The sequence below is a fragment of the Candoia aspera genome, chromosome 1 (genome assembly GCF_035149785.1).
Source record: "Candoia aspera isolate rCanAsp1 chromosome 1, rCanAsp1.hap2, whole genome shotgun sequence".
In the NCBI taxonomy this organism is placed as follows: Eukaryota; Metazoa; Chordata; class Lepidosauria; order Squamata; family Boidae; genus Candoia; species Candoia aspera.
The window spans coordinates 14,980,843-14,994,239 of record NC_086153.1 but is presented as its reverse complement, the minus strand read 5'-3'; the positions used below and the strand labels follow the sequence as shown (position 1 = coordinate 14,994,239).

The 13,397-nt window shown below is 40.0% G+C and overlaps 1 protein-coding gene across 5 annotated transcripts in view; it reads left to right on the top strand.

The window, feature by feature from the left end:
• Window positions 1-13,397, top strand: part of CUX1 (cut like homeobox 1) — a 344,892-nt gene that overhangs the window by 180,245 nt on the left and 151,250 nt on the right. For all 5 annotated transcript variants that reach the window (XM_063297962.1, XM_063297970.1, XM_063297953.1 and 2 more), the window contains exons 5-8: window positions 842-979; window positions 3,468-3,591; window positions 5,279-5,355; window positions 6,732-6,798. In XM_063297962.1, the coding sequence (XP_063154032.1) occupies window positions 842-979; window positions 3,468-3,591; window positions 5,279-5,355; window positions 6,732-6,798 (406 nt within the window). The remainder of the gene's footprint in view (window positions 1-841; window positions 980-3,467; window positions 3,592-5,278; window positions 5,356-6,731; window positions 6,799-13,397) is intronic.

Sequence of the window (13,397 nt, the reverse complement as noted above, 5' to 3'; positions counted from 1 at the left end):
TATCAACTAGCTGCTGTTAGCATGAGTACAAGTTGTGTACTATATGTCACTTTCCAGGAAGCAGCCTGGACTGGAAGGAATTCCCAAAAACAAATCTCTTAATTTCTAATTAGTAAGCTTCATTAAGGTTATATATGGACAAATTAGGGCTGGAAGGTTCTGCTTCTTTGTCTTGCATGCTTTCTATGTAAAAGGAGCAGGCTGTATGAAGTTGAGGTAGACTACACTTTTTGATTGTTGGAAATGGCTATTAGACTCTGAAAATCAGCTCTCTTGCTGTAGAGCTTAAATGTCCTACCCTTCTACTCTAAAACATTATCTCTTAGAGAAGCTTGGGAATGGTATGAACCTTGAAGAATGGCAATCCAACTGACTTCCAAAAGAAAAAAAGAAGACAAAATGAGTACAGGTACCACACAGTAAGACTGGACTGAGGCATCTGTGGCCCTCCAGACAGCTCCCAGAATCCCTCAGTTTGGGTCATGTCAGTTGGGGTTCAAAGGACAATCATTTCTCTGCTACTGTACCAGAAAACTACACAACAAATTACAAAAGTGTAACATTTAGAATGCTGAGTGCATTACCATGTTTTTGTTAAAAAGTGCAGAGGATTTGCAACTATATCTGTAAGAATTGGCTTTGCTGGAGGGAACGTGTTCTGACAACATACAGTATGTAAATAATTGTGTTTTCATTTGTGTGCATGTCTGTGTGTGTGCATGCCCACATATTTGTGTTTGCCAGTGCACTTACAGTTGGCTTTTATCGAGTGCAGCTTCACCAATAAGCTTGCTTTCATGGAAAATAAAATAAATTCCAACTTTGTATTTCTCTTGTTTAGATCCTGTTTCAGCTCTAGATCTGGGGCAGCAGCTCCAGTTGAAAGTCCAGCGCATGCACGATATTGAAACTGAGAACCAGAAACTTAGGGAAACCCTTGAGGAATACAACAAAGAATTTACAGAAGTGAAGAATCAAGGTAAGCTGGGATGTTCGTCAGGGAGGGGTCTTTCCAATTATGTGCAAACACAAAAGCTTTCCTTCACTTCAAGAATATTTAAGAATATTAACTAAGTTAAGATTTAGTGAAGAAGAACTAAAACCCAAATTTCTCAAGTCTCATGACCAAGAAGCAGAATCTAAAAAGAAGCTTGTCAGAGGGGAGGAAAGTGGGGATAGGTCGTAGAGCTTTCCAGGTTTCCAGCCCTCTTTAGTTTAATTTCAAGTATGGCCTCACTTTGAATCTGTTTAATAGTCAGGATTAAATTGTCTTTTTTTTTCTTTAATGTTTCAGCTGATCTTTTGTTCATTTGTTTTTTGACATTCTGGTAGCCAATATTAAGACAAACTCAGTGCATTAATTTATACCTTATGATTTCAGCAACTTCCTTAAGTACAAAATATGTGTTGTTCACAACAAAAGCTAAGTGATGCACCATTTTCTCTGCTACCTTTTGCAGCCTTCACTGTAGTTACAGCTTGTTTATCCCCAGAGCAGAATGCAGATAGTGAAGTAATGTAGGTTACTTATTTAAGTGGATGGGCAAACTGTTGAAGGTGTCTGCTGTACATGGAAAGGCCATTATCTCAAGGAGTAAGCACTCATCTCCCAAAATTGCTCCGGGTTTTTTTGGAGGAGGAGGCTGATGTGGGGGACTGATGAGCACACATGTGTATGTGCCTTTGCAGCAAGGCACATCCTGAACCAGCATCAAGAAAAGAACCCATTCCAGGAAAAACCATTCTCCCTTAACAGAAGATCGGGGGTTGCCCTGAAAATGTCCAATTCTGGTCATTATAACAGTGGCCAAATTATTAGTACCTACTGGCTTGAGAGTGGTCAGTTGCAAAGATGAGTAGCAATTTTAAACTTTTAGGTCTGTGATCAAATATCAAGAATGGAGAGTCTACTTCATAGCATTTCCTTATTCATTTTTTCTCACAAAGAATACAGCTTTATAACAATAGAAATAAGGGAACAACCCCCTCCCCAACAAATCAAGTGTGCTTGTGTTTTAACATTCCATATCTTTTCTCTCACACACAGTAATTAGCAACATTTACCTTAAAAAAGCAATAGTTTGAACAGTGTAAACTGCCTGTCTGAGCAAAGAATTCTTCAGTTGCTGATGAAAGCTAGACAAAATATAGGGAATAACATAATGGATGTTCCAGAACAAGAAAGTCTGCTCTGCTGCCTGGTAGATTTCCCCCTAGACAAGGAAGGGCACAAAGGGGAGAGCCTGTCAATCATTCTTATACCCAGGGGAAAGCATGTGGGACAATGTACCCTGCTGGTGTGTGTTCTGTGCTCATTGTAAATCAGCATGCACATATACTATGCCCTAAGTAAAACAGCAACACAACTACAAAGTAAAAAATGCAGTGCCCTCAACTGTAAGCCAACCTTTTAGCTTACATTGTCCCAAGCTTAAGGAGCTGAGTAGACCATCAAGAAAGAAAAGAAGTTGGATTATGCCAGTTTACTGTAGGGTGGCAGAAGGAAAATGTATTGGATATTGACTAGATGGCTGTTCCCTTAAACAAAGAATGCATGCAAATACTGGCATACTGACATTGCTTAGCATGTTGAGGGGGCAGAGATGAGGTGAAGGAGCATCATTCTCCCAGATTATGAGAACAGATCTCTGTTCAAATTTCTAGGCCCCAGATATTTTGGTTGCTCCTTTCTGCCTCCACTGTATAGGTGTATTTCTCCAGCCTGGCTTCCGCTGCTCCATCTATCCCTCACAGGTTCTGCCCTTTTAAGTCAGCAGACATTAAAATTAAATTAAATTAAAATTGGAGACATTAAATGCCAAGAAACAGTTACTTCCTTAGATTTTCACCATTCTGAGGAGGGAACCTCCATTTGGATGATCTAGCTTCAGGAGCATATCTTGGGCTTGGGATGGAGAAAAGAAACACAGATCAATAGTAAAGCAGTTACTTTATGTGCAGAATATCTGTTGCCAGTACCTCTAGGTAGAGTTAGGAATTCCTCCTGTCCAAAGGCTGGAAACCACTGCCAGTCATTGTGGACAGTATTGAAATAATTGGATTGATGATTGGTCTGGCTCATTGTATGGAAGCTTCTGATTATTCATCTTTACTCAACATAGAGCCTAATTTGGGGGTCATTGATAATATAAGGTATCTCTGCAGTTTTATTTTTCTGTGGACTCATGTTAGAGAAGCACATGCTACACTTCCTGACAAAGTCCATTGATCCTGCTCAAACCTTAAACATTTAAAGTTCAATTTAGCATTTAGGGAATAAAAATCTCCAAAGGGACTCATAGCCATTGATTTTGTGTCAGGGTTGAAGAGCTAAAGTTTTAAGTCACGCTGCCGCGGCTGTACTGCAAGGCAGGGAGAAGTCTGTGCTGTGCCGCCACGTGTGGTGGGTTTACTATTAATTTTCTTTCTCCTGTTGGCTTCTTTTTCTCCCCCCCCCCCCAAAAAAGAGGTGACAATAAAAGCACTTAAAGAGAAAATTCGGGAATATGAGCAGACCCTGAAGAATCAAGCAGAGAACATTGCTCTTGAAAAAGAACAAAAGTTGCAGAATGACTTTGCCGAGAAAGAAAGGTACGTTAACTTACGTGTGCATACCAACAAATTGTGCCCAAGTAGAACAACAGCGGCTGTTGCATGGTGATTTGGCACCAGCTGGCAATGGATTAAAATATACCCATCCACCCCGGTCCATTCCTCCTCTTCCCTGTCCTTTTTTAAATTTTAGTCTGACTTTGCATCTCAAATAGAGTGTGAACTCAGTATGCATAGCTCCATCCAGCATTACTGTTGCTAATCTGGCTATTGTAATTATTATATGTAACATGTTTGACGTGTTTTGAATATTCTGAGCATTTTATATAAACACAAATATGAATAAAACACGAAAGTTGACAAGGCGGTGAGAGCCCAGAGTTGTGATGGAATCAGGCAGCCCATAAATCTAATAAATAAATAATCAGCCAGCAAACAATTATATTACATCTTAAAAGTTTGGTAAAATAGCAAGTTTCTAAAAATTATATTTGAATAGGCTGGGGAGCATAATTTCTGGAAATATGTTCCAAATCTGTCCCCCCCCCCCCCCATTTTAGCTTCATGTCTGGAGTGAGCATCCAGGACACATTTTCTTTGATTTAAATGCAGCTCAGTATCATGGTATAAATGTTTGTAAAATTAACTCTGTTACCCGGAGCTACAAGTAACCAGAACTATTGTGGCATATGCTGTTATGTGTTGGCCTCTCTGCCTATTAGGGCAGCCAGCTTCTCCCACTTAATTGCTTGGCTATTGGGGTTTCATGTTGTAGTCCTATGCGAGATGGGTGGCACATTGAGATGGCCTCATAATAAATGCCAAGTGAATCTGGTGGAACATTTTGAAAGCTTGAGCTAAAGTGTGAACTGTGACTCTGAACTGGCTCTGCTTTTGGTTGTTCAGGGCAACCCAGTTTTAAAAAGCTAAAGAAGAGAACTCTCCAATGTAGATCAGTACAACTTTTTCAAATGCAGGGCTCGTTTCACTGACTGGCATGCTGAGGGCTGAATTCCCAATACCAGAACAAAGAAGTGGGTAGACTCGGGATGAAAACTGAATGTTATTTAGTTTAACTTTTGGTTGAATGCAATTAATGAAATACAATTTAATATAAGTACATGAATGTTGCAGTTTTCCCTTTCTGCCTTATTAAAAATTAAAATTCCATGAAGGAGCTCTGGGAGAGTAGCCAAAACTTTTGAAGGCATTATGTCTCAGGTTGTGCACCCTTCCTCTAGTACCCATGTGCCATTTTGTGTCCCTTTGGTTAACATTTTCCAGAGGGATTTACCAAGACAGTCTTTACATTTTACAGAGGCTCCTGAGAGAAAATAATGGTATAGGCTTTCTTGGCTGGTATCAATAAAGCAGTGATGAACACATGGGCTGAAAGACTGTGGCCTAGTTTTCTAGACCACGGCCATTCAGCCCAAAAGCTCATCACTGCTCCAAGAGAACATTGTAGATGTACTCAGAGAAGATAGCTTCTTATTGGTAAGTAAAAAATTATGTCACATAATGCGCTTGTAACGAGTTCCATCCACATATTATCTTCCAACTGAGGGATTCATGCTTGTCTAGTGGGAGGATTCCTTTGGTATAACTCCATGTGTGAAACTGGTGTTTATTATTTATTCTAAACACACACACACAATCCAACTTATCCTGCAGGACTTGAACATGTTTTCAGTTTCTTGGTGTTAATGTGGTTCTCTGTTTACAGAATGTTGCAAGAGACGCAGATGTCAACGGCCTCAAAGCTGGAGGAGGCGGAACACAAACTGCAGGCGTTACAAACAGGTTGGCTGGTTTCCCCCTTCTGTGATTGATAATGAGAAAAATAGGGGAGTGGGTTGGCTTGGGGGTTCATCCATGCAAGTGCTGCCTCAGCTTTTCAGCCTGGAGCAGCTGTAATGCTAAAACATATTGAAACTGGTATAGAAACTGGTTGATCAGTGTTTATTAAAGGTAAAAATGAAGCAAAAGTAATATTCCACAATCATTCTTATTAAAATCTAGGAAGCAGAGTTCACATGAGGAAGCAGAATTGGGGATGGAGCATTTGAACCCATAGCACATTCCTTATCTCTTAGGCATGACTTGAGAATTGTTGTATCTCTGTAGACTGTAGCAGGGATGCTCATCAGCATTTCTAGACACTGCATATGAGCAACCAAGCGTTTTAAGTAACTGATGTAGACCACTGATTTGATGGAATGAAAGTGGTTCAAAGGTCTAGCCCATAAATGTCATTAAAACAGATTTGGGCTGTATTTTTGTGGAGTGGAAGTCATTCTCTTTTCTGCATTCCCAACAGAAATCTTCAGGCTGATCTGTGGATTCTGTAGTGCCAAACATGGATGTGCTTACAGCAAAGTCTGTACATATCTATATCTATAGCTCTGTATCTATCTGTATAATCATATATATGGAAAGAATATAACATAAGAAAATTATTCCCACATCTGCAAAAACATAATGTCTGACTGTCCATTCAGTAGCAGCAGCTACAAACCTCTTAGTAATGTAATGGTGGTCAGGATGACAGCTGAATGCTGTGGTCTCAGGTAAGCACCTGGGATCCTTGGAGCCATTAATCGCCTCAGGTGGAGATGCCACTTAACAGTATCTGTCCCATCTAGGATTACAGAGGGGCTTGGCGTGAGGTGGTGAAATTCTCTGACTTTGCCCTGAGTAGATGCAGTCGAAAGATTTTTCATTCAAGAAATGAATGCTTTTCTTCCTGCTCATCCCTTTCTACCAGAGCTTGTTTCTAGCTTATCCCCTTATGCCTACCTACCCGAGCTGCGCTGTCCCAGTTACCTTCCCACCTGAAGTTGAAACAGGTCCCTGGATAAAGGAGTACAATCAGTTCATGTCACAAGAGCCCATCTATAAATGGCATGCAACTTCAGAACAAGCTCTAGAAACTTTCCCCATTCATGAAAGAGAACGGTGGTCAGGCTGGGGTTCTTTGTGTGCCTCTGTGTATTTTCTAAAGGAAAGAATTTGAAAATGCTTTTAAGCATTGTTTTTCTGCAATGTGATTTTGTTTGGTCAGGGAGAAGGCTTAATGTAAGATGACTTTTCAGAGAAAGAACAGTTCATAGCTCAATAGTAATTGAGTAGCTGCTGCTGCTGCTTAAAAAACATTTTTTTTCCTCTCCATCCTTCAGCCTTGGAAAAAACACAGACGGAATTATTTGACCTGAAGACAAAGTACGATGAGGAAATGACAGCAAAGTAAGACCTTTCAACTCCTCTCCGATACGTGTGATTTGTGTTAATCCTCTGCTATCTCTGAGGGCAAGGGTGAATAGAAATCTAGAAATGTTGGCTGATTCTTAAACCAGCTGTGCAAGTGGACTGAGAACACACAAAGACTTATGGCCATGCCATTTCTCCTAACATTGGAAATGGTGCCTCCCAATGAACCAGGCTCTGCTTGTATGCTTTGTGAATAAGCGACTCATGTAAGTTGCCCAGCATTGATGCCCTTGAGGACAGACTTAACATTTCAAAGACACTATGGTGCTACTGGCTGTGCTCCAGTCCATGCTGACATGGGAAATAACCAGGCAACTAGTCCTACAAGGTTAATGATATTCAAAGATGTCTTAGTACAAAACTATTAATCTTTCTAGCCCTGTACTGTTTATTCATTGGCTCTCCAGGATTTCAGACAGAGATCTTTCCCATTACGTGCTGCTAGGGATTGAACCAAAGGCCTTCTCCATGTGAAGCAAATATTCTTCTACTGAGCTGTGATCACTCCTCAATATTTAATCAATGTTCTTCATTAAATTAATGTGTAATATTTGAGCCTCAGGAGGAGAGAAATTGATATCCCCATCATGGGAAAACCAGTCCTCCTATTGAAACAGAATGAGGCTGCCCTTCTGTGATTGACTGCCATCCATTTTCTACTGTCCTCCTTTGGTGGTACAACCTCTTCCCATTTTTCCTTTTCTTTAACTCTGTCAAGTCTGTGCTTTCAGGATCTGCCTTCTGACCTAAGAGTGGTGGGTGTTTTGGCCTAAGTTGCTTGCGCAATAAAAATCCTATAGTTATTGATTAAGGTTGTTGTTTCAGAGGGGTTATTACATTTTAATCATCCCAGTATGCATAATATTTATTTTCTTTTACCTTGGTTACATTTTTTGCCCACTCATAATGACCCAGGGGCCAAATGTTTTGTAATAGAAAACATAAAAGTACATTCCAGGGTTTCAGCCCCATCCAGTCAATGACCCTCAGTGCTCCTTTTCCTGATTTTGTTGCCATTTCCAGAGATAAAAATGGCATGTGGGCAGTTTTGGCTCATGGAAGGGTAGGGCTTACACCTGCCACTGTTGCTGCTACTAGCAACGAGCTGCTATGTGTATCTTGAGAATCTCCTGTTACAAGGATGGTCCATCTATACACAACTTTGTCCTGATTGAGTGTCAGGGAAAAAAACATGGGTAAGAGCACCAAAATGTTTTTCCCCAGAACCTCTCTTGAAATGATGCTTTGCGATGACATAAGTCTTGCTGTAATAGGAGAAAACGTGGCAACCAGTCAGAGAACCATTACAAAGTCTCTGTAAAACAGGTGGCAGCCAAAACAGCTAACCCAGTTGGACCATTTCCAGCCCCCATTTCATTTTACCCTGATCTTTGAGTTAACAGTTCCCCCAGGAGAACAGTTCAATATGGCCCTACATGTGCTTGCTGATTTGCTTGTTGAGACCAGCCTTCCCCAATGTGCTGGATGACGACTCTCATCATTGGCTAAGTGTGAGTGATGAGACCTATTCTCTGGCACATCTGGAGGTTTACACCATTTGTAGCCACTATGTCTCTCCATCTGCCAGCCTTCAATAAAAGAATTGATTGTGGTTTTAATTCTTGAGTGCATAATGAATCTGGGCTGAAATTGTGTTTGGGAGTAGACTCGCATAATGGAGGGTGTCTTAGAAACATCAGTGTTCGAAGGAGGCTGTTCCCTTTCAGGTTGTTTTTCCAGGAATTGAGCAGACAGGTTCTTCAATGAGAGGAACAAAAGAAGCAGCTATCCTCCTGGCAGGACAGCTGTAGCAGCAAAATGCCTTAATTTCTATGGAGCCCAGGCAGGCCAATGAAATCAGGCATGTGTAAAACTCTTCTAAGAATCCTTTACAATATATAAGTATTTGGAAAGCATTCTTAGAAATGTTGGAGAAGAGCAATTGTACACTGGCCTTTCGTTGGCTGCGAAGATGAGAAACTGATAGTAGCTCCCCCCCCCTTTTTTTTTTTTTTTTAATGTACTTTATATAGTCAGGTCCAGTTCTGGATAGTAGTAGTGGTGGAAAATTGGTATCCAGAAGAGTTCCAGGACAATCCATCCTCCATTTTGAGATTTGAAATTTACACCAAAGAAATAAAAAGTAGAGCGGGTACAATGGCAGGGGCTGGGGCTGGGCTGTCTTCTCACGCTGTTGTTTTACTGTCCAGATATACAACCACCAGGATTTCAAGGATTTGTTTTTTGCAGCTACTGCCCTTTTTCAGGCACATTTCAAGGTGCATTATTTCAGTTTTATAAGCACCCTAAGATACAAAGCAGAATGAAAACTCTGAATCTCAGCAGTGCTGTTGAGGAGAAATTTTTCTAAGATGATGATGATGATGATGATGATGATGATGATGATGATTTCAATATTGTAGAATTATATGGCACTTTACAAATTTGGGGTATACAGCTTACAGCCCCCAAAGCTTGGATATGGTTCCCAGAAGCCTAAGTTGCTGACTAGTAATTTTTAATGTATTTGGGGTAAAAAATTAATAAGCCGTTTTAAATTATATTTAATTTTTTTTATCCTGGGCCCATTCACCCACTAGTAGGACTACGGTCTCTGGCGTGCCACATGCAGCTCTCAGCTCAAAAATGATTGCCCATCTCTCTTTTATGTTTTTTATAAATAAAAAAGCCTAATGCTAAGTCAAATTCTCATCACCCGATGCTCTGCAGATTGTAGCTCCCTGAGTTCTCATCCAGCATGGTTTTGGTTGGGAATTCAGAGAGCTGTAGTCACAATACATCTGGAGGCTGCCAGGCTGGGGAAAGCTGTTTTAAGCATATATGATGGCATTAGCCCACATTCTTTCCTCTATTTTAATTTGCAGGCTGTGTGAGGGCTGGGACAGGTTTTCATTGTCCATGTAACTTAGCAGCAAGCCACAGAAATAGTAAATGGTAATTTAAGAAAACAACAACAATAATACTTTTGGTATCTTTGTTGATATATGCTGGCAGTTAAGATTTTCACTGTTATGCCAGGCCTTTGACCTATTTAATTCCCAGTTACGTTGAATTTGTTTTTTATCTCTTATTCAGTAAACCAATTTATGGCCTAAATATGTGACATTAACTGTTTAATAGAAAAGTTATCCTTCTCCTGCTCTTTATGATGAACATTATTATTAGTTAATTATATGTTGTTTTTAACAACAGTACCTGCAAACAAAAACTTGCACCGCATCCTCCCATCTCTAGAAATGAAGGTGTTAATGGCCAAAATAAAAATGGCTTTCCAGCATGTCAGCTGGGATCTCAGAAGCTGAAGTCGACAAGACGCCATCAGTAAAGTTTTCCATGTGTAGGCTTGAAGTAAAATGTAATTAGGGCTTTATGTGCAGAACAAGGGTCCATTGATGACTACAGCTGGTCTTTGTTTTCTTCTGTCACTGAGTGTGGGAGGTAAAAAAGTGGTCCTCTTCATGTTTATTAATGCAGGATTCCTGAGACAAATGGCAAGCACAGTTTAATGTTTGTTGGGACATGGAAGGCTTTGCCAAAACAGTTGTATAAGAGAATTTCAAGGTTTTCAGATTGTGGCTGTTTTGGGGTTAAAAAATTGGATGGCGGGGCTGCGTGTTTCCATACTAGAGGCAAGCTGAACAGGAGAGTGAGACAGCAAAAATGGTGACTGCATAGAGGAACCGAGAGTGAGGAGGAGAGTTGGCACAAAAATGATGGGAAAGGGGGACAGGACAAGGAAATACGGCTGATTGTTTGCCAGATGACAGATAGAGAAGGGGCAGAGTAGCTCAGCGGCAATGAATTTTGCAGGCAGAAGAATCCAGGTTTGATCTTGACCCTTCAAGTTAAATAGGTAGGAAGTAATCAAGAAAGTCCATTCTTTGGCTAAGACCTTGCAGCACTTTACTTGGTCACATTAAACAGTATGCATCAGTGGTATAATACATGGGCTCATTTCTGAGCAAAACATTACCGATCAGGAATCAGCAACTTTTTCAATAAACAAAATGGCTGAAATCTTGTGAAATTTCAATATCATCTAAGCTCTCATGTGAGAACAATGACATATTCTGAGACTCAGTGATATTTTGAGATTTTTTTACCATTATATTTTTTTCTTTAATTTTGGGATTCTGTGGATGCCATGGGGGCTTTGATGCCTATGAGTATTGTCCTTTTGATCCTTATTTTTGATAGATGTTAGAGCAACTGCTTTGCCTGCAGTAAGCCACAGTTTTTATCACTAGCATTTCTAATTAAAAGGATAACATAGCAGGAATCTGCCACATAAATTCTGACTATCATATTTCTTAGGGCTGGTTCAGATATCCATATTTGGGATATAGATATATGGTACAGGATTTACATATTGGGAAATTGTTAATTTGCCATAATCCATGAGCCATGATTTGATTTTCAAGTGAAAAGGCACATTTCCTGAGGCCCAAATTCCAAAATATGCAAGATTTAAGCCAGGGCAAAAGTTTGAAACAGCCTCCACCAAAGGATGCAAAGCAGTGAAATTAGATTAAAATGAATCATGTTAGTTATAATTTTGTTACAACACTTCCAAGATGCTAGAAAGAAGAAAGGTTGGGCAATGGGACGTGTCCAGAGAAGCCATCAGTGCTTTATATGCAATGCTTAGAGAACCTCTTCATGTACATACAGATTTACATCTGGAATCTTTAGTCTGAAGCCCCAAAGCCACATGTGGCCCCCCAAATACATACCTCCTGAAGATTTGCCCTTCAGAATTTTAAATTAAATGTAGATTTCAGTTTTGACTTGGCCTTGTCCAGTTTTCCAAGTATGGCCCTTGACATGTCACTTAGACCAATTGTGGCCACTGGACAGAAAAAGTGGATTGTCAAGTATAGTATGACAGATCCAGCTGACTCCTTTTTAATCCTGTACTCCTGCTTCTAATGAGCAGTGAATCTGAAATGTTTTTATAAGTGACTGATCAAAGGTAGGTTGGAATTCTGGTTTTCAGTGCAGGTTTTCTGAATGGCTGCCATTCAGTTACAAGCCCTGCAGATTAAGGATGATCAGCTTTTGTATAAACCATTCAGTACTCCTGGCTGCACTGGTTCTAGAGCACACAGCTCAATATTTTGAACATTTATCTACCTTTGAATCTTTTTAATGGATTTTGTATGAAATACTTTTTCTTGTAGTGCCTTTACTTACAGTACTCTAGTACTGAGGTTAATAACTGTTTTCTCTAGCCTGCCTGAAGTGTCAGGGCCTAACCATGATTTAGACATCCTGGAAGGGCTTCAGGTTCTTGCAGTCCAGAACAGGGGACACCTAGATTTTCAAGTCTGATTCAGAGACAAATTAGTTGTATTGGCCATTAGTTGCAGAGTTCATACATCATAGCAAACTAATGTTATAGGAATACCTGGAGAAAGGAAGTGAGGAAGGAGGACTTTATGCATATGATAGGAGGAAGCAGGTTGTAAGCCAAAGCCTCAGAATTGATGGCCAAGCCACTAATAAAACAGGGATTGTAGCTTATCATATCTGGAGTTTGAGGTGTAGAGATTAAATCCATTTTATATAGCATATCTGCCTGAACTGGGTCAACAAGCAGTTTGTAGAAATGTTGTTAACACCTAAACAAGTTCCATAAATATCTTTAAAAAATAATTCACAAAACTTTATCCAAGGACAGTCAGAAATTATAGTGCTCAGGAAAACGAGTTGGGGGTTGGGGGGGAGGCTTCAAATCTCAGTACCATGGCAGTTGAGATTTATGATTTGACAGAACTAAAATGACTTACATACATGCTTGCTGACTATAGTAGAAATGTTGCTAGGAACTTTAGGGATCATACAATCAGAAAGGAATCCACAGAGTTGTCCCCTATTCAGGGGAATTCTATTTTGCTGTGCACTCGAGAGCAAATTTCACACTTTTTAACTGTCAAATTCTCCTTGTTCAGATGTTTCTCATTTTTTCCATCCCTCTGTGCACATATGTTCCCTTGGCTTTCATCTCTGAAACCTTATGGTAACGTTGCTTTCTTTAAAGGCTTAAAATACCAATTTCTATTAAGTGCATTCAGTTTTGTTTTTACAGTGTTTTACTTGAAGATCTATGATTTTACAGTGAGCTGGTCACCTAAACCACAAGCTCTGTGCAAACCATGCCCAAGTTCCCCTGTTTTGCACAGAGTGCTAATAAGCCAGTATCATATGAGCACTGAATATATCTGCACTCTTCCCTTGCTCAGCATCTCTGTTGTGCCCCCTTCCACATACATTTTTTGCTGTTGCTTGGTCACTCTTGTAAAGCGTGTGCAGGTCTATGTACACATTTTATTTGAGACTGTGTGTGTGTGTTTGTACATATATACAGACAAAAAGATGTGTTATTGTGGCAAGCAAAATTTAATCAACAAGATTTCTAAATATGTTCTCCCTGGCTTTTTCCATTATCCAGCAGATGTTGGCAATTTGGTCCCGAGTTCCTCTGCCTTTTCTACACCCAGCTTGTACATCTGGCAATTCTCGCTCCATGAACTGCTGAAGTCTACCTTGCAGGA